This window comes from Heteronotia binoei, chromosome 4 (genome assembly GCF_032191835.1).
Source record: "Heteronotia binoei isolate CCM8104 ecotype False Entrance Well chromosome 4, APGP_CSIRO_Hbin_v1, whole genome shotgun sequence".
NCBI classification, from domain to species: domain Eukaryota; kingdom Metazoa; phylum Chordata; class Lepidosauria; order Squamata; family Gekkonidae; genus Heteronotia; species Heteronotia binoei.
In genome coordinates, this window is record NC_083226.1 from 81,563,729 (window position 1) to 81,590,219 (window position 26,491).

The following is a 26,491-nucleotide window of genomic DNA, read 5'->3' on the forward strand; positions in this document are numbered from 1 at the left end:
TTGCGCTGTCTCCAGCTAAACGTTGTGTTTGTAGCCAAGCATGTGCCGGGTGTGAATAACAGGGTAGCGGACGCCCTGTCTCGTCGACAGATGGACCGGTTCCGCTTTCTCGCCCCGGAGGCAGATTGCCGCCCGACACAGATGCCCCCCCTTCTCTGGCAGCTTGGCAGGCCGAGGCCGGGAGGGCAATCCTTTTAGCCCTGGCCCGAAGCACGCGAAGGGCTTACGAACGTGCAGCGGCGCAGTTTAAGGCATTCCGTCAAGCCTCGGGGTCGGGAGAGGTATGGCCCATCCCGGTTGCCCACCTGATGCAGTTTTGTGTATTGCAGAAGTCCAAAGGTATGAAAGTTAAGACTATCAGAGGGCAGTTGGCGGCCCTGGCGTTCCTTAGTAAAGCCCAGGGCTTCCCGGCCACAGGTGACGACTTCAGAATTAGGAAGATGTTGGAGGGTTGGTCCAGGGAGCAAGCGTCAGGTGCAGACACTAGACAGCCCATATCCCCCACTATTCTGCGAGGCCTGGGCAGTGTTTGGCCGGCGGTCTGTAGTTCCGGCTATGAAGTTACCTTATTTCATGCTGCTGCGCTCGCGGCCTTCTTTGGTGCCCTACGGGTGAGCGAGCTAGTTCAGGCTTCCCGACGGGATACTAGGGACACCGCCTTGCAGAGCGGTGACGTGTCTTTTAAAGGGGAGCAGGTTCTACTTCGAGTCCGCCGGTCCAAAACGGACCAGCTTCAGAAGGGCACGACAATCAGGCTCGGCCCGTGTTCGGAACCCGGGCTTTGTCCGGTTCAGGCCCTGCGGGAGTACGTTCAAGCCCGTGGAACTGCCCGGGGCCCCTTTTTCCAGCACGAGTGCGGGGCCCCGTTGACGAAGTACCAGTTCTGGGCGGTCACTTCCCGGGCCCTGGCCAGGTTAGGACTGGGCGGTTTTAGGTTTGGCACCCATTCCTTCAGGATTGGGGCGGCGTCGACGGCCGCTGCCATGGGTTACCCTGGACCCGCCATCCAGAGGGTAGGGCGGTGGAGGTCCTCCGCCTATCGTTCCTATGTTCGCCCGTTGTTGCTCTCCTGAGGGGGAAGTTTCTGGTCTGTTCTAACTATGTTCTTTTGTTTCAGGTGCTGTGACTCGTCATGGGAGGCTGAGGATCCTCATATGCGGTCACAGCATGATTTTCTGGGCGACCCACTTTGCGCGAAGTTCGCCACTCGGGTCTCAACTTGGGCTGAGCGAGTAGGCTATGATCGACTGGCTTGGGCGCCGAGGGCTCAGATGGTCTGGGCTGTTACCGTTGTTGTTTGTTAATAGGCCTGGTCCCCCGCCCAATGTTGTGGTCATTCATCTTGGTGGGAATGACTTGGGCCTCTTACAGGGGAAGGCCCTTTCCTTGCAGGCGATTGCGGACCTGCGGGTCATTGTGAGGAGATGGCCTGGGGTCCGAATCATTTGGTCTGCAATTTTGCCTTGCAGGAACTGGCGTGCCGCTTGGAATCCTGCGGGGATTGAGCGGGCCAGGAAAAAGGCCAATCGGGCCCTGAGGTTGGCCCTCGAAGGAGGTCTGGGTACCTTCCTACCGCATCCTGGTATTAGCGTTTACAGGGCGGAGCTTTATCGGCCAGATGGCGTACATCTGTCCGATGAGGGAAATCGGGCCTTTCTGCTTGAGTTACGGCAAGGTCTTCGGGAGGCTTTAGGCCTCCCGGGGGGCACGAATGCCTAAGCAGAGGCTTGGCATTGCGGTGGCGGAATTTTCAAAGAATTCTGACCTTGCTGGTGAGCACCCTGGCCTGGGCACCTGTTGTGCATACGATCCGTAGGAAAGACAGATGGGCTTTACGGCTCAATGTCCTGGAATACGGATCGGGTCCATGCCTCCCTTTGTTCGCTCCCCCCCCTTCTGGTGATCGGGGCGGGGGTAAGGGGAGGGCATGTTTGGTCTGCCGCCCGGATATAGCCATAGTGGCATGGCTAGGACCGGGGGTTGGGTGCCTCGCCCCTGTAGGACTTGGCGGGGTCAGGTGTGACCCCAGGGCTCGTCCTCTTGTTCACCTTGCCTAGTTTGTGTTTAATTCAATAAAGTGGCCCATTTCCCAAAAGTTTTGTGTCAGCCTCTTTATTCCTCCTAGGGGTGCAATTCGGCCCCGCCCTGGCCGCGCCGCAACGCGGCTGCGCGCCGCAGGGCCGCTCTTTGCAGCCCTGGGGGATGGGAGGCGATTTTCCCGGGCATCTGGGGACTTTGTCGGGGTGGGGGCCGAGGCTTTAAGAAGCCTCGGCTCCTCCCTCCTGTGCGCAGTTCCCGGAGTTGTTTGCCCGCCCGCCCACCCTGCAGCAGTACAGGAATATGCCGGTCGCCTTATTAGGGGCCAGGTAGGAATTTTTCACATCACCTAATTGGCCTTTGGTGGTGTGTTTTTCGCCTACCTTGTACTGCCAGTAGTGGTGTGGTTGTTAGGTAGCTAATTTGGCCACTTCGCGGAATTTTCAAAGAATTCTGACCTTGCTGGTGAGCACCCTGGCCTGGGCACCTGTTGTGCATACGATCCGTAGGAAAGACAGATGGGCTTTACGGCTCAATGTCCTGGAATACGGATCGGGTCCATGCCTCCCTTTGTTCGCTCCCCCCCCTTCTGGTGATCGGGGCGGGGGTAAGGGGAGGGCATGTTTGGTCTGCCGCCCGGATATAGCCATAGTGGCATGGCTAGGACCGGGGGTTGGGTGCCTCGCCCTTGTAGGACTTGGCGGGGTCAGGTGTGACCCCAGGGCTCGTCCTCTTGTTCACCTTGCCTAGTTTGTGTTTAATTCAATAAAGTGGCCCATTTCCCAAAAGTTTTGTGTCAGCCTCTTTATTCCTCCTAGGGGTGCAATGTTATTCCTAGCAGACAGGCAGGTTTAGCACTAAAGCACAGCAGAGAACAAGATGGTAAGCAGACAGGAAGGACCCATTTCTGCTTACACATTACAGAAAATCTTAAACACAATGACCAGCAAAAAGTGTATAAATTGTTTATAAATTGGCAGGAATATCTGCTAACTCCGCTGGTTGGTAACTGCTTCTCTAAATTAATCTGCTGAGTCATCCCTTCTTGTTGTATCCATGGTGGCTCTTACCTCATGCTATTTTGAAAAGCATGTATTGAGGTTGCAGGTACTTTCCAAAGATCTGCAAAGACTACTTGGCTGCCATTGTTTTTAGAGATGGGATTATATCAAATATATTAAAACAGAGAAGATTCAGTCTGAGTTTGTATTAGTTTGTTTCTGGATTTGCATACTAACAAAGAATTGAAAATAGATCCTTCTTTGAAAAGGGCTTACTTATATGAAGAAGAGGTTTGACAAGGAAAGAGGAGTGCAATGAAACTGAAAGTTAACATATGCATGTAAAAGTTCCAGTTTTACAAAAAAGTTTAACAGGCCAAATGAAGATGGGAAATAAGCCACAAGTCTGCTCCGCTTCCACAGGGTCTGGTGACATATGTTTGCAACGTTCTAACACAGTCAGAAATCAAGTACAACATGAGGATCAGAGATTCAAAGTAAGAAACTGCATAAATACCAACAACAGATAGAAGGCCTCACGGTCTTACCAAGGACAGAGACAAACAAAAGGGAAACAATGCAAGTGGTCCATGCATGACACAATCCATGTGGGAAACAACAGCTAGAGGAAATCTGCATCACCACACATAGACAACAATAAAATGTTACTGCAAAAGCAAACAAAGATCCCAATTTTGCCTTCAATTGTCCAACAAGTGACATTGCTCAGGATCAGACAATAGATGTCTCTCTGCACTAATCAAAACATTGCAATGTGCTTCCCGCAATGCCAGCAGTGCCAGTGCTAGGCTGCCGCCACAGGCAAGCTGGCCCCTTGCCCCTGACAACAGGATAAGACTTATAAAATATGCCTTCCAACTATTATTATTGTTAGGAAGAAATAACATTCATTTATTCAATAGAAAAGAAAATTTAGAAAGAGCCCCCACACTCTCCTTAACACCTGTCTGATAGTTGAATTATTTTGAGCACTAGCTTCCTGATGTGGTTTGTGGGTAGGCTATTTCCTATTGCAGTTTCTCAGAAGTTTAGAGTTAGAACCCTCCCTTGTTTCCTGCTCTTCATATCTCTCTAGCCAGCATAAGTTACCTATTTCTGGGGAAATGTTTTTCATGAACTAAACAAGCCAAACTGTTATAAATCTATGATATTCAGCATAAATAGTGAGTAGAGTGCACAACAAAGAATCAATCAATCACAAGGGCAAAATTGGTTTTATAAGAGGTGTCAGAACTGGAAATTTCAAAGGGGCATCTGCAGATGTTTGTGAGTGGTTATCTGTCACCTTTCAGTGGTTAGTGGTTGTTTGAAATGCAGAATCACAGGGTTAGTGAAATTCACAATATGGAGTCTGTTGTGCTAACTAAGTACCATTATACCTAAGCATATAGATAAAGAAGTTACAAGTTCTGACAAGAGGAAGTGTTGCTGGGCGGAGATATTTGTAACTTTTACCTTATATGGCTAAGCCCTCAGCCTAAATCGGCCGGTCAAGGTAGACTGTGAGCTCCAATGGCAAACAGCCTCAGAGCAAGAGAGGGATGTGACTTCAGGGACCTATAAAAGGCGACGGCTTGGCCAAAATTAGCCAGAGAAACACAACCTTGCTACCTTGTTGTTTCTCTCCACTCTCTGCAGAAGGGAAAATAAAGCAGTTTTCTCTGAACAACATGTCTCCGCCTGGTGATTGTTTTCTTGGGTGGGGCATTGCCCCAAAACCGGTTGACATTATTATTATTAGTTTATTTATATTCCACCCATTCCCCCACTGGGGGCCCAGAGCAAAGTACAGAGCTCAGAGCAGTGGACTAGGTCCGCTTAAAATCCTCCACTGAGCTCAGAAAAGTCTTTGGCTAAAATCCAGCACACTATATTATTCTTACAAGCCAGACAGATGGTGAGGTAGTATTGGATAAGATACATGATAGGTTACTTCCTCTAAAACATACCTGTGACAGGACACTTCCGTCAATTGAGAGGACCCACATAGTCTCCTATGATTTGGGGAGAACCAATTTTATTTAAAACTATAAACCTTCCCCTCAGTTACCAGGTGTTACCAGTTACCAGTAGTGAACATATAGGCTTTGGGTTCGCTGCTGTGAGATAAGTTTTGTGGTGCACAAGTAGAAAAGGCTTTTTCTGATTAGCCACGAGGTTGGCTCCTAACACACACATGCAGGATTCCACCCACACTAGTCTGCCCCTTCCCAAGAGACTAAATGGTACAAGATCTGCTTGTTGCCAGAGACAGGCCTAACAACTGGGTACTCTATTCTCTGTCAGAAGTAGAGCCAGACCACTCTGCCACACTAACAAGCAGAGCTACCCTTCACTTTGTCTGTTCTTTTCCTGAGCAATGCCTGAGTTCTCACTGCTCTCTCAAGACAGAATTGCACTCTTGCTGTGTTTCCCTTCAACATGATCTGACATCCTAAATACATTCTATACATAATTCAGAGCTGTATGAATATACAGATCAAGCACTCATACCCATTTTTACAAGAAACATTGAACCTGCTTTATTGGTACACATTTTCTACACCATATAGTTGAATTTTTTTTATAATTTGACTAGATGCATTTTGGCATTTAGAAAGAGACATCCGTGTTTCCATAAGCAATAGACTGGTAAGGAGCATTACTCTTAATTAGCCCAGTATCTGGAAGTTACAATCACTTTAATGTTATAACTTCCAGAAGAAATCCCAAAAGCACTTGTGCCAACAGATAAACAATTTAGTCTTTTAGACCAAGCCAGTCATTGTGTTATGAGCCAGTCTAGTGTGTCATCACATTTCCATTAAAGGGAGACAAACTGTGATAAGATAATTCCCATGAATCAAGCAAAGAGGAGTGTCATTTAGCTTTAGAAGTGTACATTATATTTCAATGTCTAGAATCTGAATTGATCATAAACCCTCAGAAGGCTGAAATAAAGTTATAACCATGCACAATATCAGATGTAATTCATTATGTGGCATTCAGTGACTAACTAAAAGTGCAACGCAAAGCAGAATTACACCTTTCTCACTTCCTGACTTCAGAAAATTTTAAAAATATGGTCCTGTTTAGGATTGCACTGTAAGTATGCATAAAGAGTGGCTGCGTGTGTGCATGTGTGATTTCAAACTTTTCACAAAGTCTGCTTTTCAGCATCATGTAGAATCTGATCTAGAATGCTGAGGCTGCAAGGATGTTCTTTGCCCCCCCCCCCCCAGTCGGAATGAAGAGGCTGACACAGTGTGTTGGATAAAAACCCGGGCCGCTTTATTGAAACATAACTTGAACGAATAAGGATGGCAAGAGGTATAGGCCTACAAGAACAAGCCCTGGGGTCGAAACACAGGACTCCGCCTTGTCCTAGAAGGGCGAGCCACCCTGCCCCCAGCACGAGCCCAAAATCATCTGACTGGTGCTGAGAGGCCAGGCCCAAATTCCACCTCCACCTCTGTCAGCACCAATCACTCAGGAAAGATCCGCCCAGGTGAGGCTTTGTCGTGATCTGTACTCCCAGCATTGAGCCGTAAAGCCCATCTACCGTTCATACAGATCATCTGCACCCACTGGTGCAGAGCCATAGGTGCGCCCCTGAAAAGACTGTAGCCAACACCTCATCCTGCCACCGCCAATGCCAAGCCTCTGCTTAGGCATTAGCGCCCACCGGACGGCCCAGAGCCAACCGCAACCCCAGCCTTAGCTCGTTCAAAAGGGCCCAGTTACCCAGTTCAGATAACTGAAACCCATCCAACCTATACAGGTCAGCATTCTCAACCCGTATGGCCGGGTGGGGAAAAAATATGTCAACCCCCCCCCCCCTTTTCAAGCTTTTTGCAAGGCCTGGTTGACCTTAAGTCTGGCACGTTCAATCCCCCCGGGATATAGGGCAGACCGCCAGACCCTATTGGCAAAAATGCCACCCAAACCAAGCTGACTCCTGGCTATCTTTGCATAATGGCCCGCAGATCCTCCTGCGCCTGCAAAGAAAAAAGGGGGGGCCTTCCCCTTCATACGACCCAGGTCATTACCCCTCAGATGGATGGCCAGGGTCATCACCTTTAAAGCCCTATATGGCTGAGGACCTGCCTACCTATATGGCTGAGGACTGCCTCTCCCCATATGTTCCCCAGAGAGCACTGAGATCCAGCTCTCAAAATCTTTTAACAATCCCTGGGCCAAGAGAGGCTAGATTGAAGACAACCAGGGAGCAAGCCTTCTCAGCAATGGCCCCTCGATGGTGGAATCAACTTCCAGAGATGGTGCGAGCCCTGTGGGACTTGAACCAATTCCGCAGGGCTTGCAAAACATTTCTTTTTCAGCTTGCTTTTAAGACAGAACCTGGCTAAACTGATTGCAGCCATCTAGCCATCTTATGTATGATTACGATGTATAGTATTTTATAGCACCTATTTTATCTATTTTTAACTAATTTATTCATGTAATTGATTGTATTTAAAATTGTTGTTTATATTGTTTTATTGAATCATGGAATTCCATGTCTGTGAGCCGCCCTGAGCCTGCCTTTGGCGGGGGAGGGCGGGATATAAAAATAAAGTTATTATTATGTTATTATTAGGGTGTGCGGAGAAGGCCCACTCCTGCCATGGAACAACAGAGGCATGATCCCGGCCAGCGTAGGCCACAGCGACCCAGCCACTCAACCGTCGCCCACTCGCTGAGACCCAGTTGGGTGCCCACTGGCAATCTCCTGGCCCGGTGGGCTGCCCAAAACCATGCTGTGCCCGCAGATGAGAACTCACCACCTCTCTCTACAAGCCCCAGCACCTGAAAAACAGAAAAACAGCCAAAACCAGAAAATCATGCCCGTGTGCAACCCATTGCTCATGTGCCCTCAATTCACTCACTGAAAGACCAACGTTCAAACATAACCTATAGGCTGCTGACTGCCACCGTCTACATCGACGTATGGTGGGGGGGGTGTGTGTAACCCCTTGACACCGCTGTAGATGCGACTCTAATTCAAAACGAATGTGTTCCAAATTTTACACCCCCTCAATCCCAGCTCTGCCCGTGCCTTACCTGACACTGCCCAAAATTGATATTTTGTAAGGGGGGGCATCGCCGTAATGACACAACAGGCCAACACCCTCACCCCTGAGCAGTAAATACTGCTCCAAGGCCTTGACTGGGCACAGTTTGCCACTACACATTAACCAGTCATAATGGCAGAGCCCCTCTGCTGCTGGTCCGGTTTTGACCTCTGTACAGTCGGCCTAACCTGTCTTCCCCAAATTTAACAGCGCTGTCATACAACGCCTAGTCAGAACTGTCCATCTTCGACTGCACTACCTACTCACTGATACCGCAGTGCCTGAAAAAAGGCAACTGAAGAGGCCACATGTAAAAAAAAGAGCGGCCACAAAGGAAGACAAGCATACCTCGGGCCAGATCCTATGAGCTCTTAAGCACTAAGGGGGGGGGGGTATTGGCTGATGGGCAACCGCCCTCTTGCCTGGCCCTCCAACATCTTCCTACCTCTAAAATCACCAAGGCCCTCTGAAAGGCCCTACACTTTACTAATAAAAGCCCATGCGGCCAATTGGCCTTTAATTGACTGAGTACCTAACCCTCTGTCCTTCTGATAGGTGCAAAATTGGATAATGTATGCCAATGAGACCGGCTAGGTGTCCATGAACCCTGCAGCCCTCCTAAAAAACCCGGAAGTGCAACTCCACCCTTTAATATGCTTTTTGGTACTTGGTGCCCATGCTAGTCAGATTGCTGTACCGGCTTCTGCCTCCCAAGTTGCCAAATTTCTGGTGGCATTCGCGCTGGCTGCAGGTTCACTTCCAGAGCAAGCTGGCCAAAACGCTCGATCAGTTGACGAGATAGAGCATCCGCCACCCCATTGCTCACCCCTGGAACATGCTTTGCCAGAAACAAACGGAGGCATCGCAAAATAAATGACTGCACCAAGTTCATCACCACCAGTGCCCTGGATGTTTAGGAGTTTATAACATGTACCATGGGCATGTTATAACAGCAGAAATGGACTGTATGGAGGGCCGGCTGCTCACCCAAAAGCCAAACGGCCACTACAATAGGAAAAAAACTCCAAAAAGCTAAGCTCACGGCACAACCCATTGTCAAACCATGCTGAGCGATTGCTCCGCGCACAATGTCCCCTAAAATATACTCCGCCGCATCCGAAGATATCTGGAGCTCAGCTTCCAACTTCCAGTCATTCCTCCAAGAGGAGATTCCATTGAAGGATTCCAAAAATTCCACCCATACCTCTAGACACCTCTGCATACCCGCGGACATTCGTACTCTAGGCGGGGAACCGCAGGAGCCCCCTGTCATCACATAGGTGTTACAAGAAGGCCCTCCCAGGAGCCACAACTTTGCGCGCACTCTGTCTTTTCATGGGCCCATGGAACCCCAAGCCCTCGCGCCAGGTCTTCAAATGACCGCAACAACTTGGCACATTGCCCTGAACCGGCAGAGCCAACGAAAGGTAGGCATCCAGGTAGTGAACGGTAACTCTCAACCAAGACTTGATCCGAAGTGCCCATTCCATAAAGGAACTAACCGCTCCCAAGCGGCACTAGACACTGAGCATCCCCTGGATGGGGCCCTATTCATGTAATACTTCCTCCAAAGGCAAAACCCGGAAGATCAAAATCTTCTGGGTGCACGGGCAAAAGGCAAAACACTGACTTAATGTCGCATTTTGCCATTGCAGCCCACACCACAACCCAGAACCACTTTGACCAATTGGTCAAACGAGGTGTACCTGACTGAACAGAGAACCTCCGGAATGGAACCATTCACTGCTCCGCCCCTGGGGTAAAACAAATGGTGTATCAGGCACCATTCCCCTGGTGCTTTTTTGAGGACCACCCCCAAGGGGGATACCCGTAAAGTGGGTACTGGTGGAGGACCCTGCCCTCCGCACACTCCTTAGTTATTTTATCCCTAACCACGTGCTTAATCCCTACTACCGAACAAAGGTTAGATGACATACAAGGGACCCAAAGTCCCTGATACAGGATCCTAAACCCATGGGTAAAACCATCCATCAAAAAGCCCCTATCCACCATCAGGGGGTAATTGCACAACAACCGCCTAAGACTGAGTCCCATTTTTCCCGGCAGCTACTGGTTACTTTCCCCCCCGAGGTGTCCTAACCCAGCCCATGTTTTGGATTTACCACAAGCTGAAAAGGCGTGTGACACCCCACATAGCAGGCGCTCGTATTTATTTTTTTTAATGCCTTCCAAGAACACATGCCCTTAAACGTAACTTCCTGCATAGCAGCCGGGCCTGACCCAACTGGTCCGCTGCACTGTGGGCACACACGCCAATCTGTTATGCACTAGGTGCCCACTATCGGCCCAATTGCCTGAATTGGGCTTTGCCGGGGACATCAACTACAGCCAAAGCTGATGCTTAATCGGGTCCAAAGGGAGCCCTGGATTGACCACAGCCCCGATCCTAAAGGCCTTATCGTATTGCAACCACGTCACACTGGTGAAGTCCATATATATGCAGTGAACTATGTCGCAATATCAAACAGAGCTGCGGCCCGTAAAGGCTGTACCCTAGCTATTACCCCAACATAGATCAAGAAACCTGGCAGCCAATTGGACCAAATCCTATCTACCTTTCCCCATTTCAGCTTCTCATTCTCTTTATCATCTAGGTCCACCTTTGTCCTTCTTTTCCACCTCTCTAAAGAGGAGCTGAACATGTCATGTATTTGCCCCACAAAAATCTTATCCCAGGTCGCCATTGCAAAGTGGTCCCCCAAGGGCAACGCCGCATCACCATATGAGAAGACATGGAAGGGGATGGCCCCATAAGGACTCAGAAGGTAGTTCCAAGCACCCCACTGATAACCCGGCCACTCTTCCTGCTGTAAACACTAGTGTTGCCCCCACAATGTCAGCTCGCCCGGCGCTGCTTGAGAAGCAGAAGCGCCTTGCAACAACGCCTTAGCAACTGTCAGTGGAGGGAACTGCGTGGTGGACCCAACAAAACTCTGGCCTTGAGGCAATGCATAAGCACGCCCCAAGCCCATGAAGGTCCCCCGTTATCACATTCTTGCCGCATGTCCGTGTCCTCGGCTCTGCCCTGCAACATAGGAAGATGAGCCAGAACCTCCCTTTCAAAAGTTAGCTGGGATGACCGACCTGCCGACCTGCGGCGCCCTTCCCATGTGGGCGCACCTGCTGCTCCCTTCTGCTGCTCCTAAGCATCCCTCTGGCTCCTAATGGCCTGCCACAGCTGGGCTTCCGTGCCCAAGTCACTCGGGGAACTGGGTTGCTGGGCCCGCCTCTTGGCAGGCTGTTTCTCTCTGAACAACGCTGGAACCTAGTGACCAATAAGACCAACAAGTAACCAATGAGACCAACAAGTTTTTGTGTTCCAGGTATCAAGGTGTGTGTGCACACACAATACTACCAATATGAGAAAATGGAAATTATCAGTCGTCCTTACATATAGGTAAAGGGGGAGCAGTAAATTAGCATATGACCATATGAAGCTGCCTTATACTGAAGCAGATCCCAGGACCATCAAAGTCAGCATTGTCTACACAAACTGGCAGCAGCTCTCCAGGGTCTCAAGCTGAGGTTTTCCATGCCTATTTGCCTGGACCATTTTTAGTTAGAGATGTCGGGGAATGAACCTGGGACCTTCTGTTTGCCAAGCAGATGCCCTGCCACTGAGCCACCGCCCCTTTCCGAGACCGCAAGCAGAGGGGGGGCACCTACCCACAACTTGAAATGATGGCCAAAACGGCGCCCACACTCCTCAGTCCACCCCTCTAGCCCAGCCACTCATTTGCATATTAGCTCTGACATCACCATTGTTTCACACAGGGCTTTTTGTAGAAAAAGCTCAGCAGTACCTCATTTGCATATTAGGCCACACACCCCTGGCACCAAGCCAGCCAGAACTGCATTCCTGTGCGTTCCTGCTCAAAAAAAACCCCTGAATACACTTGATAGAATCACAACACAAATTGTTGCATTTGAATATGACATATTTTAATTCTAAAATAACAACATAAAATATAGGAAATACCTGTTCATTCTCATAAATGGAGATGAATGGTTATCCACAATTATAAACTTCTATGGTGCTTTACATAGTATTTTACCATGTGGGCTTCTTTCCATATAGCCTTTTTTTCTGGGTGTGCTTTTTCCCATGTGAACATTTTTTCCTGTGGGCATTTTTCCATATGGACTTTTTTCAATTACTGTATTAGAACTAGAAGGGGCAAAAGATCATTTCTGAGTATTGTGCAGAACATAATGAGGAATGCTCAAGACACAATATACCTAATCCCTATGAAAATTATTTAGCCAAAATCATAGACACAAAGGGAAAATATGGCAAAAGGCTGAGAGGAGATAGTTATTTCCATCAATTTATATTATGGTAATTAAAATGTCCAAAATACAACAATAGGATGGTGGTGCCATATATCATTTTGTGGATGGTGTTCAGCAGAGCTGTGCATTTGGCTTTAAACATAATACCTACATTTCTCATACAGGCTTCCAATACCCAAATCAGTCTGAGTTACAGACAGGAAGACATGGCATGAAATTCTCATAAAAGTCTGGATAACATTTAGAACATTTTGTGCACCCACAGCATTGCTTACTGGAATGTTATTCTGTTCCAAAGAAAACCTTTCCAGCCTTCTTTACATTAAAACATAGCAAAAACGATTAGAGGCACATCCACATAGTGCTCACTCCATACATACAGATACTAGCTCTGTTCATATGTCTGTGCATGCGGACATCACTTTTTAAGAAACAGCCATTGCATATTCAGTTAACAAATGAAACCAGAGTCTGGTACCTGTATAAAAGTGGAGTTTGTGTCACATGTTCAGCTGTACTTGTTTTGAATATATCATGAGAATTACTCAATACACATATAAAGATAATCAAGTGTGCATGGTACATGGATTGTGCATTTGTTCACTGTAACTTGTAAAAAGTGACTGTAGTATACAGTGGCAGTAATGTTGCAGAGTAACTTTCTTGTAGGGAAATTCATGACACAAAAGGTATCATAGTAGCCTGTCAGCCACACATACCAGCAGAGACCAGTACCATACTTCAGGGTTTGCAAACTAGTCTTATAGTACTTACAGTTAAAGTTCCATAAAGAACAACAAGAACTGTTATGGACATTAGGACTTTACTGTTAAATTTCTGAGTTTCAACATGTTGATGGGTTTCATAAATATGGACTGATTGAGCTTCTGAAATGTGGGGTTAATTTTGGATTTTATGAACTTGCTATATGCTCAATAGCTGGTGGATGATTACATTCTATTCAACCTCCTATTCAACCCTTATATTTTGATGCATTTTATATACAAGCCCCCTACAATCATCAATAGAAGATTATCAGGAAATGGAAAGATCTGCTTCTTCAAGCTAAAAGCATATTTCATCCAACCATTGACACTATTTTACATGGAGTATATCCAAGTCTCCTGAAATCTGAGCAGTTATTTACAGGGAGACTGAAGCACAGCATCCATTGCAGCTAGTTAGGTGTAATTTGGTGCTGTCAGGAAATCTGGGTCAACCTGCCTTGCAATGCTGTGCTTTGATGATAACTGTTGACAAAGGCATATTCTCAGTCACACATTTCCCAATTTTGGATCTGCTTCTGTAGCTAACTTGTAGATGTTTACATCACATTTTAGCTTTGCTGGCATATATTTTATACCTTCTCTTGTAACCATAGCTAATTGCTACCCAATCTCACTTGCTTTCAAGGCAAGTGAGAAACAGAAGTGGTCTGCCATTACCTTCCTCTGAGGAGCCTGCTGCAATACTGTTCTATGCATATATTTATTCTTATTTAAGTCACAATTGCTGGGTCCAAACCAGCATTTTATGCCAGCACAGGGACAGAACATGGGTGGACCAAAACAGCACAACCAAATGCATACAGCTGCCTCCTGTTCAAGCCCCCCAAAATCTGAAGTGGTAGCTTTTTGAGCTTCCAATACGTTTTATCATATTGAACTTCCAATATGTTTTATAAGTTGATTTGTTATCATCAATGTTATAATCTTTATAATGTTATAAAAATTATTTTAGTACTTGGAGCATATTAGTGTTTTACAAAGTTCACTTCACATATATTGTCTCCATAATCTTAACAACAGTATTAGATAGACCAATGTTATTATCCATATTGTGTCCCCCCTTGTAGCCTTGAATTTATCAACAAGAATTAATTATTAGAAAAATAGATTTTTCCTAATCAAGCACAGCTTTGACATATTATTATTCTACTCTTTCTACAGCAGCCAAATATGTAAATATAAATATATCAGCCAAAATGATTTTTAATCATAACCAGGTCATAATTATTTGCATAACTAGGGCATGGAATGACACCTCATGAGAGACTTGCTTCAAAGGAAAATTTCAAATTTGGGCACAAAATAGGTAATGAGAACTTAGGAGATACCTGTATTAATATATACCTGGTTATTGTCATGCAACCCATCTATCTTCTGAAGGGCCAGTTTAAACTTTACACACATTACAAAGCTCATGGCCAACATGAAGAATTTATATTAGGATGTGACTAGAGTTTTGTTCCTCTCCAATGCATGCAGGCCTGATTCTGATTGTGAATGTAGCCTGCAACATCCTGTACCATTTTTACATCCTGATATTGTTTCAGGGAGTCACTATTTGTTCTGTTGCAAAAAAATTGTAATAGTTCACAAGGATTTTGTAATATTTGGACACAATATTCATAATTAGCCTGCGACTCTCTACTAACTTCTGTTTTCTTTAAATTAGCTTGCCACTAGACACTTTTGCCTAATATATAGTTCATTCATTTCTATTAGTAAATTTATTGATAGGATAAGAAAAACCCCTTTCTGCCTCCATGAAACCTGGAGGAGAGAAGTCTTCCAGTGGACAGACAACTTTCTGATTCTGGATCAATGTCACTGACAAGGAGAAGAGTATAATCAAGGGAAGTATCAAACATATTCAAGAACAGAAAACATGTGAGAATTAGTAATACACTAAAACAAAGTTTATAATTGTTACAGTAGTTTAGAGATAATTTGTCACCCAAATAATAATTGAATAAGCAAGAATATGAGTTCATGCAGAGGTACTTTATTCTCAGATGCAGATCATGGCCTATATGTGGTGTTTGTTTCCTCCATAAAGTGAACTCAGTGTGGAGGTAGGCTTCCCAACCCTCCCACCCTGGCGGGGGACCCCAGGACTTACAGCCTCTTCCCCCGCTGTAAAAAAAACCGGAAGCTGGGGGAGGCGGGAAACAGCGCCAAAGAGCATGGCGAGCCGCGAGTCCGGGTCCTTCTGAACCTCAGAAGGACCCGGACTCGTGGCTCGTCATGCTCCTGGCCTGCCTCCACCCTCCCCTTCTCTGATTTTACCTCAGAGGTGGAGCGGAGCAGGCGATGCTGCTGCGCTGCTGCCTCTTCTCTGCTTCACCATAGCTGCTCCTCTGAGATGGGCTCAGGCTGAGCCCATCTCAGAGGAGCAGCTACAGTGAAGCGGAGAAGACGCCACCGCTCCACCTCTGAGGTAAAATGAGCGATTGGGTGCTGGGGCGAAGGGGAAGAAACAAGCAGCTCCGCAGCCTGCCCCCCTCAGCCTTGGTGGGTTGGCCGCTGGAGAGAGGCAGGTAGCGAGTGGCAGAGCTCTGAGGGGACCACGCCCGGCCTGCAGGACGGGGTGGAGGAAGGCCGTGAGGGCAGCCAAGAGATGAGTTGCCTCGCGCTCTGCCAGACTGTGTGGACCCCGGCGGGCTTCTTTCCCCCACAGCGATGCCTTCTCTGCTGCTGGCCTCGCTGCTGCCCGCCGCCTATTCCACCCCTTTGCCGGCAACTGCTTGGCGCACGGTGGGTGGGGATGAGGTTTCTTCAAATTCTTGGGGGGGGGGGAGATTGCAAAAGGGGAAACTTTGCAGAAAGGGAAACCCTCGCTCCCTTGGGCGATGCTGGGCCGGTCGCTGCTGCATCTCCCAGGCTTGTTCCTTGCTGCCTCCGAGGCCTTCGTCCCCCACCTCCCCAAGTCCTTGGGACTTCCCATCCACCACCATCATCCTGGGTTTGGCTCTAAAAAAATTTGCATCTAGTTATTGGCTTTGGTGCTTCCAGGTCGTTTAACATACTGGAATTAAATAATTGTTCTATGGAGGTGCATCAAGTAAACATCTCTTACGGCCTCTAAGTTGCTGTTCCTTCGAAGCTGCAAGAGTCTTGTGAGCAAAAATTCTACTTTGTGAGCTACTGGCATTAAAGTGGTGAGCTACTTCAAATAAATTAGTTTGCTCTGGGGCCATTTTTCCTGAGCAAAGACAAAAATATGTGAGCTGGAGGCTAAAAAACTGAGCTAGCTCACGCTAACACAGCTTAGAGGGAACACTGCTTATGGGAGGGGGGAAAGTGGTGGGGGAAAACTCACCAGTCCAGCTATCTACAGAGTGACTCCAGTCTAGGTAAGCTCTTTCTCATTTTGCAAGGCAATTCTAAACCCATTGCACTGTCGGTTTCGGTTTCTAGACCTCTTCATCCCAGTCACCAACAGAGATTTGTTGCTGTTCTCTGTGTGTAAAGGGCAGCACTGGTTATTTGAAATTCCACAGTTCTGTGGTCCTAAAGGTAAAGGTAAAGGTAGTCCCCTGTGCAAGCACCGGTCGTTTTCGACTCTGGGGTGACGTTGCTTTCATAGCGTTTTCACGGAAGACTTTTTACAGATGGTTTGCCATTGCCTTCCCCAGTCATCAATGCTTTCCCCCAAGCAAGCTGGGTACTCATTTTCCAACCTCAAAAGGATGGAAGGCTGAGTCAACCTGGAGCCTGCTAACTGAACCAGCTTCTGCTGGGATCGAACTCAGGTCGTGAGCTGAGGGCTCTGACTGCAGTACTGAAGCTTTACCACGCTGCATCACGGGGCTCTTACCCAGGGCTTAATTTAAATTACAGGAATTATTTTTTGAAGATCATAAGTCTCAGAAATGTGTGAAGCGATGCCTGAAAAAAAGGGTTCATGGGCATGTAAAGACTGGCTTGCTCTGTCACTGAAGAACATGTTCTGGCACATTTAAGTGTTAAGTAACTGTATTTCCAATGTTAGCTGGCTGCGGGTTTGCCCTGTATTTCTGCTTGTTTTTTAGAATTTGAACTTCCCTGGATCAGAATCCACACTTCTAGTATTTCTTTATTATTAAAACAAGCCCCCCCCCCAACTGAAGCTCAGCCTGAGCCCATCTCTGAGGAGCAGCTACGGTGAAGCGGAGAAGAGGCGGCAGCCGCGCAGCAGCGTCGCCCACTCCGCTCCGCCTCTGAGGTAAAATGAGAGAAGGGGAGGATGGAGGGAAGGAAGACATTTAAAAAGGTGTGCCGTCCCTTGAAATTCGATGGGCAAAACTCCCGTTGGGGTTCAGTGATGCTTGTTACACCCTTGCTCCTGGCTCCACCCCCAAAGTCTCCTGGCTCCACCCCCAAAGTCCCCAGATATTTCTTGAATTGGACTTGGCAACCCTATGTGGAGGTCTGCCCTAAGGCCAGAGAGACGGAGCAGGCAGGATGTCTTCAAGACCTTCTTTGAGGTAGTCCTCTATGCAAGCACCAGACATTTCTGACTGGGGTGATGTTGCATCATGATGTTTTCATGGCAGACTTTTTACGGGGTGGTTTGCCTTCTTCAGTCATCTACACCAGGGGTGGCCAACGGTAGCTCTCCAGATTTTTTTTACCAACAACTCCCATCAGCCCCAGTCATTGGCCATGCTGACTGGGGCTGATGGGAGTTGTAGGCAAAAAACATCTGGAGAACTACCGTTGGCCACCCCTGATCTACACTTTTCCCCCAGCAAGCTAGGTACTCATTTTACTGACCTTGGAAGGATGGAAGGCTGAGTCAACCTTCAGTCAGCTACCTGAACCCAGCTTCTGCTGAGATCGAACTCAGGTTGTGGGCAGAAAGCTTGGACTGCAGTACTGCAGCTTTACCACTCTGTGGTACAGCTCTTTGCAAAATATTCTACACACTCAGCAACATATCACATTGACCTCATTATTCTTAAGCAATGTAATTGTGGTGAGAAAGAATGCACTGAGATGTTTGATCTATGACCTTTTAATTCCTTTAAAGCATCCACTTCCATTAACTGTGGAACACAGTGGATTTAGATATCATTATAGCCTTTGTTGTATAAATCTCAATTCCCTGAGTAAGACGAGTTACCTGAATATAAATTACCCCAGTCTTTACTCTGAGATTAAATAACTGTTTCATCAGTCATGCTTTCCTGTATCTGTCATTTTTAAAAAATATATTGATTTAAGTAAACTTTTGGGGTCAACATGTTACAGATTTTTTTACAAAAAGTAAAATAGTAAACTATATTCAGACCTAAAATACTTTAATCCTAAATTAGAAGTAAATACTTAAATTAATTTCTTCAGCAAAGTCACAGGTTGGAGAAGTGTAATATCTAATGAACATTTTAAAAAGTGTGGTGCTTTAACATTTTCACTTTATATTCTAAACAAGTCAATTTTATGTATTTAGTCTGCTTTTCTCTCAGGTTATCTTCCAAAAGAATACCAGCTTTATAGTCACTAAATTATTCTGTGTTTCACAGGTGTATAAAAACAAATGTGTGAGCAATCCAGTCAAATATGAATATTTTCAACTAGTGAGTAAGGATGGTGGAAGATCTGAAAACTTGTAAATTCCTAAATGTGGATAGTGAAACATATGAACTATATGTTCAGGTTCATGTTTCTTGACTCACTGTTCTCTTGTATATATAATATATAATAACTAAAATAAAACAGGGGACCACTAGCATTTTAGAGACTGACAATTTATCACAGCAAAAGCTTTTGCAAGTCAACTGATGGTAGGAGCTCTAACACATGAAAGTTTATGTTGGAATTAATTCTGAGTCTCAAGGTGCCACTGGCTCCTATCATTTTGCTGGTACCCATAATGTATAATAACAAGTGGCTCAAGAAGCTTTAATCAGAATATTTCAAAATGATCCAAAGGAAGGCCAAAAAGAGATGTAGAAAAAAGAACTTTCAAAATCGCTTGACCTTATTCGGGATCTATATTTTATTCACAAAAGAAATTATAGAAGAAAATAATACAGTTTTTTAACTGTAACATGTAAGACAAACAAATAGATTATGGGGAAAGTTAAAGGATTAGGGACAAAGTTTAGAAATGCAAATGCATTTATGTTGCTTAAAATTGAAAATTGATGTTGCCTGATGCTTCTTATTTGAGGCTAGATTGAAGTGGCTCAAAGTATTCTAAAGACTGGGGATAAATGAACCTATGTGTTTGCAGTTCTTTTAGAAAGTGTTTGTATTCCTGCTTGGATTTTTTTTTTGTCCAGCTTTTTTTGTTGAATAAATGCCATCTATTTACACCATTTTATACCTACTTTTAAATTCAGCGCTGTTCTAAGTCACTGTAATATCTCCTAATTTGTAAACTGTTTCATCAAAGTTTGCTTTTCAGACTGCTGAATCCCTGTGGCTTTATGAGATTAACTCTTATTTACAAACATCAAAAAGATAACAATATAACAAAAGAATGGTCAACAGAATTTTTTAGGATGAAAAGCTCCAACTTTTTATCTACATACTTCCTAACCATTCAAAAACTTAACAACACCGAAGCCAAAATTAATTTCATCAAATTTATACAATTTATCAATGAGATAAGTGAAATAGCAAAGTAGAAAAGTTTGTAAATCAGGTAAGGAGTGAAAGTAAAAAAGAGATAGAAAGGTTTGTAGATGACAGCAAATTATTTAGAAGGAACAAATCCCAAACTGACTGTAATTTTTTTTTTTGCCAAAGTGTTCTATCCCTTCCTTCCTTCCTTCCTTGAATCATCCACCAATTACTTTAAAATCTTAACCTCTCTCATAACAGTTTGATACCCTGTGAGAAACGTAAGCAGACCACTCTGAATCACCCTCACTGCAAAAGAACAATCTAACAATAACTGCAGATGTGGAGGGAAGCTACTTAATCTCATATTCTTGAACAACAGGCATCAAGACTATTTTTCTTTTGAAATCTGTCTGTAACTCAAATATGTTCTTCACCTTAAATAACAGTTATGATTTTGCCACAGTGCAGAACAATTTTTTTGAACCATCCAAGTTTGAGTCAAACTAGCCATCATGGTTTGCCCCAGTTCCCCAGGTGCAGATTCTTCAGATGACTCCTTGTCCCTCTCAGGTCCTGAAATCTCTGAAATGCAGGCCTCTCTGAGTGCTCCATGGCAAATCCCGTGATTCTGCAAAAGCAATAAGTTGTGGAACCCACTTCCAGTGAGCCAACAAAACAGGAACCAACAGAAAGCCCTGCACTCCATAGATGGTTTCTGATGACCTGGAGCCACCAGCCAAGGTCCCACATGTACAAAAGTGCCCCCAGAACCTCAGAATCAGAGATGAAGGAAGACCAGGGCAGAGACAAGGACCCAGTGAAACAGCCCATGACAAGCAGCCTAAAGTTTGCCTCTCTCTATCCCAGGACAGAAAGAAAGATGAGGTTGCCATGTCCCCTCGCTGGTCTGGTCACACAGCAATGTCCTTGTTTAGTGGTGCAGTTTCTCCCACTGGTCAGATGGTCTGCGGTGGGGAGAAACTCCCAAAAGTGTAGGATCCCCTACTGGGACCTGGGCTCTGGACAGAAGCCAGAACTTTAACCAGGTAATTGGAAAGGGCAAGAATCCCAGCTTCTTATACAAGACTGCAGAAGCTTGGGAGTTTGAATGTCTTTACTCAAAGCCACATAAGGCTTGTAATCATTGTTTGGGCTTCTGCCTGCTTGCCTCCCTACCCTGTCTGATGCCTATTCTGGCCTACTGCTTGCCTTGTGTCTTCATGCCTCTCACCTGCCTGCCTCTGGCCTGCCTGCTCACCTTCATTCTTGCCACCTGTCTGTGTGCCACCTGTTTACCTGAAGAGTTTCAAAATTCTTTCATACCTATAGTGAAGTCTGATATATCATAAGGAAGAAGGAATGTTTATCATATTTAATCTATAAGAATATAGTTAAATATAATATTTTAACAAATACATTTCATATAATATTCCTATAGATTAAAATGTACAGGCCTTATTCATGTCAATGGGTCATGTGCATGATGATTTCCTAGTGGACTATGATCCACATTGTACACCCAGTTCTATGGCAGCAGTTTGCCTATACTACCTCAATATTAAAGTGTTACTAAGACATTTGAAAAGTAATGGATCAATCCTATTGATAGGATAGATTTTAAAATATAATAGAATTCAACTACTACTACTTAAATTTATATAATTTAATTTGATAAAATGTTTCAGCAATGTATAAATATAATATGATCTTATACTGAAAACAAGATATCCCACATACCCAAATGCTTTCTTCTTGACAATATTGCTTCCAGTTTCTTCCACTGTCACTGAACATCAGGATGTAGCTTGTTATCCAGTCAGAACTCCCATATCCACCTTGGGTAGCAACAGCAGTGATTTCAGTTCTTTCACCAAGATCAATCTGAAGCCACTGATATTTATTTGACACAAATGGAGTCCAGCCACCAGCACCTTTAGTGGTGAAGATAAAGCAGACAGAAATTAATTCAGAGTGGAAACACAGCAGCAAACAAATAAAACAGGGGTGCAATGATACCTTAGAGAGCTATAAAATGTATTCCAGCATAAGTTTTTATGAATAAGAGCTAATTTTCTGAGATGCATGAAGTATTCATCCATTAGCCAGTAGTATCTATAGTCAGGTCCGGTGCTGGAAGTAGGCAAACTAGGCAATTGCCTAGGGTACAAGCTCCCAGGAGGGACATGAGGGCAGGTGCCCCTCTGCACACGCCTGTCTGGAGCCTTGGACTCATGTCTTCAGTTGTGCAACACCTGCAGAACTTGTTGAGTGGGGTTTGTTTTGCTTTAAGGGATCTGGGAAGTTTTCCGACCCCTTAAAGCCAAGAAAAAACGGGACTTGGCTTTTCCTGACCAGTGCTTTTTCTTGGCTTAAGGGGTCTGGGAAGTTTTCTGATCCCTTAAAGCCAAGACAAAATGGCGGCCGGGGGGGTGGACATTTGCACAGAGGGCTTCTTTTGAGCCCTTTGTGCAAATGGGGCAATCTGGATTTGCTTGGCCTCCCCGCACCATGGGGAGGTCGAGCAGGGGGGACGTTTGCACGGAGAGCTGGAGTCTTCAAGAGCAGCCCTCCATGCAAATGGGATGATCTGCCCCAAACTGGCTACATTTGGGCGGGTGCTGGGGGCCCTCCCCCACTGGAGGGGTAGAACTTTGCCAAGGGCGGCAAAAGTTCCAGCGCTGGCCCTGTTTATAGTCAAAGCTGCAAACAAGTGGAAGGGAGTGAAACACCAATTTAAAACAATATTAAATCAAAAGAGTAGTAAAAATGACTGGACAAGCCTGGGTCAATCATTACTAGAGATCTCACTGGTCAAAGGACTGGCTTGCTCCCACTATAAATATAAACACTTAAGTGGTGCTGAGAGGTAAGTTCTTGATTACAATTAATTAATTTTTTTTAAAAAAAATTAAGAGTTATCCACTTCCATTCAGTTTTGTGTTATCTTGTTATAATTACCATGGTTTATTCCAGGATAAGAATTTTTGAAGAAAGTAAAGATAATGGAGAAAGCATTAATAATGAATTGTAAAAAGAGGCTGATACCCTTGAAGGAAATAGGATTACTCCTGAAGAAGTCCTTGTACATGACAAAATAAGCTTATATCTGGGTGCTCATTGGGGATGGATCTTTCTTATAATGTTGTGGATGGACTTTTCTTGTAATGTTGTAAAGGAGTACTTCTTTATAATGTACACAACACATTTATATGACTCCTAAAGTTTTACTAAACATTGTAGCCTGTACATCACAGTATTTGCTTTTTGTATAGTGTTTGCTTTTTTAATATAAGAATGTGATTTTGTCTTTTACCTTAGTTCCCTGGACTAGACCAGCATCAAAATATACATATTAAAGTGACTGGCCAAGCCATGGACAAACAAATAAAAAGAAAATAGATATAAAGGCAAGAAAGAAAGAAAAAGAGGGGGGAGGAGAAGGAGGAAAATCCTCTGCACCAAAATCTTCAGAAATTTCCAAGCTTAAAGTTGGCAATCTTAGAGGTGAATAGAATTCTTAGTAGACCTGATCATGCATTCTTTCTAAATATCTTAAGTATGTTGTATGGTTGTAGCATTAACAATGTGGTTCACATAAAGTACACTTTAAAATAATGCAATAATAGAAGATATTTCATTCACAAAATATGAAAAAGGCTTTCTTTTACAGAAGTAATTACATTGCTACTTAGTTTATCATGTCCCCCTTGAGAATGCACTGCTCATTTACATCAAAATGTCATAATAATTCAAAGAGAGTATGAGTCAGCAAGTTAAGAAACAAGCATTTACATATCATGCATTCAAATAAAAAAGTCTGTAATTCAAAGTGCAGTTTAATTGTACTGCTATTGTTTTGAAAGTAGTTTTAAATATATGTAACCGTCACTTAGGAGTCTTCAGAGATTTAGCATTTCTAGTACACAGAATGATGTGAAATCTTAGTTTTCTTATTAGGTGGATTACTTCACCCCAGCAAATTATATTTAATCTCTCACTCCTCAATGAGCAATTTAAATGTGCCCAACAGTCAGTGACTCATATTTGATGGAGCTTCCTGTAATACAAACTTTGATCACAACTGGGATTTATGTTATATTTATAGGTGTTGATCTGAAGACCCTCAAACTAAATTGCTAACAATGACAGACAGAGCTTCATCGGTATGTAATGTTCATTCCCATTCCCTAATTGAAATGTGGTACTTCTTTCAGCATTCAGATAACATTAGCAAGATCAGGATGGGTGAGTTTTAGAGAAATTAATAAAACAACAGTAGAGACTTAAATAATTATTTAATCAATGAACACAGTCTAAACAACAAACAGTTTTCATATAACCACAAATAACACATCCCAGTTTGATGTTTATTAATGGTGTCAGGAAAGAGAATAGCCAGGTAAGAGGATCAGAGGTATGATGCCTGTTACATTGTTTTGACCTCTCTGTCATCCAACAACATCCTGGCTGTCTTTCAGGTGTTGGATCTGAAAGTGCTGTTGCTGAATGCCAAGGAAGTCCTCAATAATATATTAATTATCAATTTTTTTAACTGACTTTCCATGTATAACCAAGAGCTGGCAATGTGAGCGACAATGAACCGAGTTCTCCCTATTGTGTTCACCAGGTTTCTTGGTGCATCATTGCCCACAGATTGACAGTTAAAGAAAGGTAGTCTCCATCGTTTTTCACAATATCTGACCTCTGCAGCTTCTTTATCATGTTCAGTTTTGAATGTATCTGGTGTTAGACATGTAGGACAGAACGGGGATTCTATAGAATCCTAGCCTCTGCCTAACAACTTTCTCACCTTAGATTTTGGAAGTAATCTCAGATAGTGTTGAGAAATATGAACTTTTAATCCTTGGGAACTGATTGTCTAGAGATCTCCTTAATTCAGCTGCTCAGGTCAACTGTAAGGAATGTCCCAAAACATCTTAGTCTCCAAGCATATGCTAAATTTGGCCCACAGTGGCAATATATGAAAATGTAGTTCTGTGGTAGTTGTCTAAATGTAATTTAGGCAAGAGGCAGGAGAGTTAAGGCCAGGACATCCAAGAAAGCCTTCTCAGGAGTGCTGCCTGTTCTATGTACAGGGCCAGCTAGACAGGCACTAATGAGGAGTTTCAGTATGTGGATGAGATGATGGTGTAGGAAAGAAGGGCTTAAGTTTATAGACACTGGGATGCCTAACAAAACTAAATCCTGGGTGAACTCCAACAGGAGCTGAAATGTCTTTTGTTCAGGGGATATCTCATATCAAAAAGATGATTCCACAGGGAAATTGATTAGGACAGGCCACTGAGAGGGTGACAAGCAATATTGACTGCCTGGCAAGATCTAGAGGCCATATGAGGAAGGTTGTCTATAATGTTATAGAAGTTTATATACAAATGCTAGAAGTGTCCAAGGTAAAATGGAGGACCTGAATATGTAGTGTCAAGGAGAACATAGAGATTGTGGGCATTTCCAAAACTTGGTGAGATGAGGAAAATCAGTGGGATACAGTAATTCCTGGATATAAATTATATAGGAAGGCTAGGGAGGGAAGGGTCAGAGGTACAGTCGCTCTGTATGTCAGAAAAGTACACAATTCAGTATGATTGAAAATGTAAGAGAAATATATTACCTTACAGAAACACTATGGGTGGAAATAGTGTGCCCAAAAGTAAGTTTAACTGTGGGAGTTGGTTAATGCCAAAGGTCAAAGGTTAGAAAATGATTTTAAAAGGCCTGTATGGTTAACAAACAAAGTAATGGAAGCTGTAAAAGGTAAGAAGGACTCCTTTATGCGGTCGAAAACCAGTCCAAGTGAGATTAGTAAAAGGGAACACAGGCTGTGGCAAATCAAATGCAAGACTGTGATCAGGCAGGCAAAAAGGGACTATGAGGAGCATATTGCAAAAAACATAAAGACCAACAATAAAACTTTCTTCAAATATATTAGAAGTAGGAAACCAGCCAGGGAGGCAGTGGGGCCCTTGGATGACCATGGGGTAAAAGGATTACTGAAGGAGGATAGGGAAATGGCTGAGAAGCTAAATGAATTTTTTGCCTCCGTCTTCACTGTGGAAAATGAGAACTTTTTGCCCGCCCCAGAACCACTAATTTTGGAAGGGGTGTTGAAAGACCTGAGTCAGATTGAGGTGACAAAAGAGGAGGTCCTACAACTGATAGACAAATTAAAAACTAATAAGTCACCGGGTCCGGATGGCATACATCCGAGAGTTCTGAAAGAACTCAAAGTTGAACTTGTGGATCTTCTAACAAAAATATGTAATCTTTCATTGAAATCTGCCTCCGTTCCTGAGGACTGGAAGGTAGTAAATGTCACCCCCATCTTTAAAAAAGGTTCCAGAGGAGATCCGGGAAATTACAGGCCAGTCAGTCTGACTTCAATACCGGGAAAGTTGGTAGAAACCATTATCAAGGACAGAATGAGTAGGCATATTGATGAACACGGGTTATTGAGGAAGACTCAGCATGGGTTCTGCAAGGGAAGATCTTGCCTCACTAACCTGTTACATTTCTTTGAGGGGGTGAACAAATATGTGGACAAAGGAGACCCAATATATGTTGTTTACCTTGACTTCCAGAAAGCTTTTGATAAAGTTCCTCATCAAAGGCTCCTTAGAAAGCTTGAGAGTCATGGAGTAAAAGGACAGGTCCTCTTGTGGATCAAAAACTGGCTGAGTAATAGGAAGCAGAGAGTGAGTATAAATGGGCAGTC

At 44.5% G+C, this 26,491-nt stretch overlaps 1 protein-coding gene across 1 annotated transcript in view; it reads right to left on the reverse strand.

The window, feature by feature from the left end:
- The window catches only part of CNTNAP4 (contactin associated protein family member 4), a 456,846-nt gene that overhangs the window by 239,770 nt on the left and 190,585 nt on the right, over positions 1-26,491 (reverse strand). The window contains exon 3 of the mRNA XM_060235480.1: positions 21,499-21,692. Coding sequence (XP_060091463.1) covers positions 21,499-21,692 — 194 coding nt within the window. The remainder of the gene's footprint in view (positions 1-21,498; positions 21,693-26,491) is intronic.